The sequence below is a fragment of the Aptenodytes forsteri genome, unplaced genomic scaffold, assembly GCF_000699145.1.
Source record: "Aptenodytes forsteri isolate BGI_AS27 unplaced genomic scaffold, ASM69914v1 Scaffold285, whole genome shotgun sequence".
NCBI classification, from domain to species: domain Eukaryota; kingdom Metazoa; phylum Chordata; class Aves; order Sphenisciformes; family Spheniscidae; genus Aptenodytes; species Aptenodytes forsteri.
The window spans coordinates 11,768-19,072 of record NW_008794453.1 but is presented as its reverse complement, the minus strand read 5'-3'; the positions used below and the strand labels follow the sequence as shown (position 1 = coordinate 19,072).

Below are 7,305 nucleotides of genomic sequence, written 5' to 3'. Positions count from 1 at the left end.
CACCCCCGGGTGTGGGTGCTGCCGGCCCCTCCTGCTCCCCGAGCCCTCTCCCGACTGGTGTAACTGGTCCTGGGTGTCGCGGGTGCCTGTGGGGTTGTCAAGGGTGTGTGTGTCTGTCCCTGGGAGTGCCTTCATCTCCCAGCCCGGCTGGGTGAGGTTTTAATGCAGTCGTGCACCTGCATCACCTCTTTGCCCAAGTCTTGGGGTTCTCCAGCTGGGTTGCAGGAAACCTTGAAGCTCTTGCTTTGGAGAGGCTGCCAAAAGCAACACCAGCCCCACGGGAGGGGACGGTGACCTGGCTCTCATCCTTCCCTATTTGGTGGCTCCAGCAATCTGCAATCATGACTCAGGGCAAAGCTGTTATCTCAAGGCGTGGGGCTCTGGGGTGGCACCTGGGCATGGCGGTGGCCCGAGGATGAGGAGGTTGGTGCCTGACACAGGCGGGGAGGGCTGAAGGGTGTCAGGTCAGGGTGTCGAAACATGTCCCCTGCCTGCTACCTGCCAGGGCTTGCCTGGACATGCTGGGACTTGCCTCGCAATGAGGTCACCCTGTTTATGTGCTCCGACTGCCGGGAGATAGGAAGCTGGATTTCTATTTTTACTCGGGGATGCTCAGTCTGGGTTGGGAGCGGGGCCGGGTGGAGGGTCGGGGTGGCCCCGGGGGCAGAGCATGGCCCCACCAGCCCCCAGGCTGGAGGCTTTCCAGCTGCCCACTGGCAGCGCCGTGCCAGCGGCGTGCCTGGTAATGCGGCACAGGCGATCCGGAGGGGCTCGGGGTGCTGAATTTGGGCAGAAATCTTCCCTGCAGGAGGCTGAGCACCCCATTCCTGGGGAAGTTTGAGGGTGGGGGGTGCAAGCCTGGGGGTCTGTTGTGGTCCTGGCTTTGGGGGTCCCAGCTTGGGTGGGCAATGACAAAGCTGTCTTGCACACGGGGATTTTATTTCTGTGAATCTTTTTTTTTTAAAAGCAGATTTAATGAGCACGGCTATCCAAGTGGTGTCAAGCCTTAGCTCCGAGAGCCGTCAAATCCCAGAGTGTTGTTTGCTTTGCTCTGATAACGAGGCTCCTCGTAACCGCGGGTGGCGCGAGGGATCCATTAGCCCCACGTGTGTGTAAGGGGGAGGACTGCTCGGAAGGGAAGGCTTAGCCACTTACTGTGAAGGTCAAGGCTTTTGGCACCGATTTGGGGAAAAAACAAACAACAGGGTCTTCGGTTACCCAACAGCTTCTTGCAGATAAGGAGGGTGGTTAACAAAGTGGTCAAGCTTGTGGCATGTTCTTGCAGTTGCTTAAAAGGCTTGTTTGCCACCGGGCCTGGGTTCTTGAGATGAAGAAACTGGCCAGAAAAACATCCTGTTGCTTCACTTGCCCATGTGCCAACTTGCCTTGTGCCTGCGTGGAAGTGGGAATGCAGCGGGGCTGTGGATGGAGCCAGTGGTAGCATCGAGGTGTCCTGCCCCGGCAGGGCTTTACCTGCTGGAGGAGGAATGAGGAAGGTCAACATTTGCACCTTCCCCATCCTTCTGCATGGCATCAGGCTGTGTTTGACCTCAGTCATGCTCAAGCCTCTGCCTAAGACACCACTAAAATCCCAAATGTCTGAGTCCAAGATGAGCGCTGGCAGATGGAGGTCCCCTCTGAGCTGCCTCATTGCAGAGCCCAACCCAGCTTGTCCCACCTTGGCTACTGCCTGCTTTGCCCCGGTAGCAAATGTGCCAGCCCTTGGGCTTGCTCGTGGCTTGCCCAACACCCCAGTAACTCGCTCTGCTTTCCTCCCAGCCACCACGATGCCCCTGTCTCAGAGCAGGGCCGGGCAGATGCCATGCAGCAGCAAGGTGTGCAGGAACCTCTTTGGCCCTGTGGACCACCACCAGCTCCAGAATGACTTTGAGGACCTGTTGAAGCAACACCTGGAAGAAGCTCAGCAGCGCTGGAACTTCAACTTTGAGACGGAGACTCCCTTGGAAGGACACTTCAAGTGGGAGAGGGTCTTCCTGGCTGAGCAGCCGCCCCAGGAGGTCCACAGCCTGGTCAAGGTCACCAGCAGTGAGAGCAGGAGCTCCTTGGTCCACAAGGTCCCCCCTGAGGACCGTCTTGGCAGGATTTGCCCCGAGGGGTCTCAGCAGAGCTCGGAGGTTTACAGGGCTGGTTCCCCACAGAGCTTGAAACGTGGGCAGACCACCATCAAAGGTGAGTGCTGGAGGCTTGGTGTCACTCCATGAATGCTTGGTGGCATTGCTGGTGTCATGGCTTTCCTGGTAGGGATGGATGGAGGGGACTTGAGTGCAAGGGCCCTGCCTGGCTCCTGGGCATGGGGAGGGGACCACCCTCCATGTGTCTCTCTCCTGGGAGAGCAGAGCCCATCTTTCAAGGGGAAAAGGCTGCAAACTGGGTGCCTTTTGGTTGCTGGAGGTTAGGCAGTGGGCTCACATTGGGCTTGTGGGTTTTACAGCTGAAGATGCCCCAAAATAGTTCATCGCCCTGAGTTCCCATGGCCTGAGCCTGTCCTCTAAGATCAAGGGTTGGGGTGGAAGTGCAGGTGAGACCAAACAGAAGAGATGGTGGAGACCTACAGGCTCTTCTCTCCAGGAATGCTTTGGCTTTGGATGGGTGGCTCTAAAATGGAGTCTACCTGGGCTGGGTTTTGGGGTGCTTCCCTGGGGACACCTCCCTCTTCCTGCCCCACTGCTCCTGATGGGCTGGAGGCACTTTCCAATCCTCTCTTTCTGCCTTCCAGACTTCTACAGCTCCAAGCGGAGGATCGTCCCTGACAAGCCCAAGCCGTGACCTGGTGGTGCTTGGCTCCTCTGCCATCGGGGACAGCTGCCGATGCTGATGTGCCCTGGGGGTGTCTGTGGCTCTTTTTTCCCCCCACCCTGTACTGTGTAAGGTGTCTGTATGAAGCAATGTAGCGTCTGTAGTTCCCTATTTATGAGTAGCTCTGGGGTCCTGAGGGACCTTCACTGTGTGCAATGTATAGGAGTAGCCCATGTTGAGGCTTGTAGCCCCACAGAGGGGATGGAGGAGGACTGAAATGGGCCCGGTGGGACTAAGGCATTGTCCTGCCTGCAGAGAAGAAAGAGTGTCTTCTGTCCTGTGTTGGTGGGGCCAAGAATCATCCTTGCACCATCCTGCTGTCCAGCTGTGGTCCTTCTCCTGCCTGATGGCTGGCCATGGAGGACACTTGTGTCCCAGCCACCTGGTGGCACCAGATATCCTTAAGAAAGGGTCACCAATAAGGATTGTAGAGCCCTGGGACAGCCTGACCCTGAGGACACCCCGGTTGCTGGCACATGGTGGTGTCCCTCTTCCCAGCAGGATGGACCCAGTGGTGGCAAGCCCTTGTCCACACATGGAAGCGGAGTGATGCGGGGGGCTGCTCCTTCCCACGGCTGCTTGGAAGAGGAAACGCTGTTTCCTGGACAGCCCGTCCTTGGGGTGATTCACTGGTGCTCTCACCCATCAGATGGGCTGCAGATGGTGACAAACCCGCTGGAGGTCCCCAGCGCTGAGCTCATTGTGGGACCAATGCTGCCTGGGAGGCTTTGGGGTCCCCTGGACTCTGCTGACCCAAACCCCCACTTTCTTACCTTGTTGTTGGCTTGTTGAGTGGTGCTGTTTACCGTCCTGTTCCTGCTTTCTTCAACACTGACACCAGGCTGGGGAGCTGCCTGCTCTGGCCATGTTGGACTGCTCTAGGAAGGAAAGAGTCCTGCTCACCAGCAAGGATGATGCTGAAAGATGAAACTGTAGCTTTTTTTCCTGAACTCTTTCTCTTTTGGGGCTGGGGGGAGAGAGGACCCTCACTTGGCTCTGCAGAGCAAGGGGCTTTGGTCGCCTCTGGGACCAAGAGATGTCCTGGAGCAAAGGCTGCTTGGTCCCAGCGCTGAAGGATGAGTCCCTGCTCTTGAAGGACTCAACACTGTCAGGTCTCAGCACTTTCATGGGGTTCATCTCCTGCTCTGCTGGATTTGGACTCTGGAAACTGGTGCAAGATGGTCCCAGGCAGAAAAGGGACAGGGTCGACCTCCCGCTTTGCACCATGATGCACTTTGCTGTCAGTGAAGCTGGCAAGCTCCCAGCACTAAATGTTTATTTATAAAAAAAATTGCTATTAAGCCCATGTGGGGGAAAGGGGAAATACCTGTTTGTTAATAAATGTTAACTCTGAATAAACACTTGTCTTGTGTAAGGCAATTGGTGTCTCTGGGTTAATGGAAATAATTGTGCTGGGAGCAGGGTCTGGCTGTGGGGAGGAAGATGTTCTGGTCTGGGTCCCTGCCTGGCTCTGGGGGCTTGAGGGGTTGCTCTGGGGGTGCAGCCCGGAGCTGGGAGCTGCCTTTGGGCTGGCTGGGAGCAGGGGTGGCTGCAGCACAAACCCAGCTGTGCTTTTCACTCAGCTGGCTGTGGGAAGGGGCTGTCCCAGCCCTGGGGGACTCCTCTGCAGCATGAAACATCAAAGCAGGGGCATGGAAAGCTGTGCAAGGGCTGAGAGGGGCAAAACCTCACTGCAACCCCTGTGCTTAACTCCACTCCCTTGGGACAGCTGTCTGTGCCGTGGTCCTAGGGGCAGGACTGGTGCTGCCACCATATCCCCGGCAGAAGCCACCGTCACCTGTGCAGGGTCTCACTGCGGGACCCCTGTGTGAATGTAGGCTCCTCTGCTGCCCACGTCATTCCCCCTTCCCCACTGTGACCCCAGGCCGCTACTCCCGACCCCACTTGTGCTCTGTCTTGTGGGGCAGGTGGCCATTAGCCATAGGCAAGCTGGTCATATCCCCACTCCTCCTTTAAAGGGGTCCCAGGTGCCCGGGCCAGTGAGGGTGACCAATGTTGTAGGCCAGGGATGTATAAGAGCATGTGATGGCACTGCTGGACGCCAGGGCTGAGATCCCCTGAGAGTCAGGGATGCCTCCGCCGTCAGCTGCTTCCTCCGAGGACTGAGCAAGACTTGTATGTGGACTGTGAGCTCAGGTTGTGGTTAATGTGACAAATGGCCTGCTTTGCAGAGGATCCAAGTGAAAATAAAGTTTTGATGGTAACAACCTTGTTGTGTCATCGTTCAACCGAGGTTCCCTAAAGCATCTGCCTGTCCCCATAGCATTGGGTGACACCCATGCACGCCGATGCCCCTTGAAATGCTTGCGGAGCACATATCACGCAGCCTTTTAGCTGCTGCTGAGTCAAGCCCTACAGATTTAGCCCTTTTAATCTTTCCCCTTACGTCAGTCCTTTCAGCCCCCTTGGCCGCTGCCAGCTGCTCCCCTCTGCTGTCACCTCCCGTTTGTCAGGAGTGGTGGCAGTGGAGGAAGCAAGAAATAAATCAGCAAATACCCCCTCGTCCCTGCTTGTGGGGCTCTGAGGGCAGCCAGGGTCTGGCTCAGCTGTGTGAGAGGGAGTTTGGCACCTGGGCTTGAGTTTTGCACCCCGCTGGGAGACCCCAGCCCTGCACCACCTCTTCCAGGCAGGGGAGGACTGTGTCCCCCCAGCTTTGGGGACACAAAATGGTGATGGACTTCCAGCAGCTGAGGAATGGATGGAAACCTGGCACTTTCAGCCCAGATTGTGTTTTGCTGCTCTCCCATCCTCAGCCTGGCCTCAGCACGGAGCGAGGATGCCGGCGTTCAAACTCCCACGACGGCCGAGTGGGGCCGGGAGGAGGGTCAGGCGCTTCCCCTCTTTTCCCCACTATATTCAATCCCCTTTCGCCGAGACCTGCCCGGCGTCTCCTCGGGGCTGGAAAGGGTCGTTGCTGCTGCAGGGCTGGATTGTACCTTCCCATGGCCGGTGCTAACCCCGGCGCAGGCTGCCGGCAGAGCTTTGCAGCTGGAAGCTAGATGCCGGAGTCTTGCTGGGCAGAGGGCATGAATCAGTGAGCTCTCCCAGGGATATTTAGGGTTTTTCCCCCAAAAGCATCCTCAGGGAAAGCAAAGCCAAAATTCAGCCTTCTCCATATGCGGCAAACAGCCCTGGGGGTTGCGAGACGCAGTGACAAACTGAGCTCAGAGGTGGTTTTTGCAAAGCTGAGCACCCCAGCCTGGCCGTGGGGTTGCTTCAATCTGGGGTAACCAGCACCAGCTTTGCTCAGAGAGTGGAGAAGAAACAGCTGAGCCCTCAATTGGCCTACAAATGCCCAGGCGGAGCGGTTGCACCTGAGCTGGCTGCTGCTTCTTTAGGTTAAACGGCAAACAAAGAGGCTGTGACTGGGTGGGTGTGATGGGGCAGGGCACCCGTGCAGCCAGTTTCCTGCAAGTGATTTAACCAACTCGGATAGGGAGAGATGGACAGGACACCAGCCTCCACCCCACGGCTCCTGCCCCAAGAGCCTGGGCTCAGACCCATGCTGTGAGCCGGGAGACGTTAATTCTAGTTGTAACCTAAAGATAATAGTTGGTGTTTCCCCTTGTTATTATTTTAGGCTTTTGCTTGGGATCTTTTCCAATTTTGCAGTTCAAGTGGAGCAAAAATGCACGTGACTCATCTAATTCCCCTGCCCCCTTGCAAACCAGAGTGGTTGCAGACCATGGGCAGCCGCTGGCTTTGGTGCCAACTTCAAAGCTGAGTTAATAATTCAGGCAGGATCCTTGACAAAAATGTCAGTGCGAGCAGCACAGTGGGGGAGATCTCCAAATCCTGAGGCCAAAGAGCCTACCGCCGGGGGGGGGGGGGGGGTTGCAGGTTTGTTCTGTCTTTGGTAGGATGTTATAATCTGTGGGTTATACATAGTCTTGTAGTTTGGGTTATTTGGACTCTTAAAATAACATTTGCCGTTTCTCTGATGCTTTTCCCCTGCTCCAAACATCTCCCAGCCTTGGCCAGACCGTTGCAAGCAAGGAAAGGAGGGGGGGACGGTGACCCTCTGGATGGGCCCTTCCTGCACCCCGCTTGCAACGCGGCAAACAGGAAACGTGTGAGCACTGGCATTTGAGTGTAACCTGAAAACGGAAAGCCGCCTTGAGTAAGAGTGAAAATGAGAGCTCGGGTGCGGGGCAGGTCAAACGCCCTCGGCGCGGGACCAGCATCCTTCCCAGACCGGGGAGCCTCGCTGCCCCATGCACCCTGAAACTGAGGGTCCCTCTCGGTAGACGGGAAAGGTAAGCCTTGCTAGCTCGTGTGTCACCTTAAAAAACAGAAAAGCAAGGAAAATAAGGGTTTTTTTTCTTGCTGTTGGTGAGCTGGGGGGGGCTTTTTCTTGCTGCCTGTGGGGGGAGTGTGGTTGGGGGCCCTTTTCTGATGGCTGGGAGCAGCATGGGGTGTTTTGGAGGGGAGGCAGGTTGCCGGGAGTTGGTGACGCCGTGGGGGGGG

General features: G+C 56.8%; 1 protein-coding gene across 1 annotated transcript; it reads left to right on the top strand.

The window, feature by feature from the left end:
- Positions 1 to 1,784: 1,784 nt before the first annotated feature.
- On the top strand, positions 1,785 to 4,187 carry CDKN1A (cyclin dependent kinase inhibitor 1A). Its single transcript, XM_009290595.2, has 2 exons — positions 1,785 to 2,190; positions 2,738 to 4,187. The coding sequence occupies exons 1-2, from the start codon at positions 1,788 to 1,790 to the stop codon at positions 2,785 to 2,787; spliced, it is 453 nt and encodes a 150-aa protein (XP_009288870.1). The 5' UTR covers positions 1,785 to 1,787; the 3' UTR covers positions 2,788 to 4,187.
- Positions 4,188 to 7,305: the final 3,118 nt, after the last annotated feature.

Excerpts from the sequence above, each read along its gene's own strand:
- CDKN1A (XM_009290595.2), top strand. The coding sequence starts at position 1,788 with ATGCCCCTGTCTCAGAGCAGGGCCGGGCAGATGCCATGCAGCAGCAAG. Across the intron at positions 2,191-2,737 it reads TGGGCAGACCACCATCAAAG|ACTTCTACAGCTCCAAGCGG; the intron begins GTGAGTGCTGGA and ends TCTGCCTTCCAG.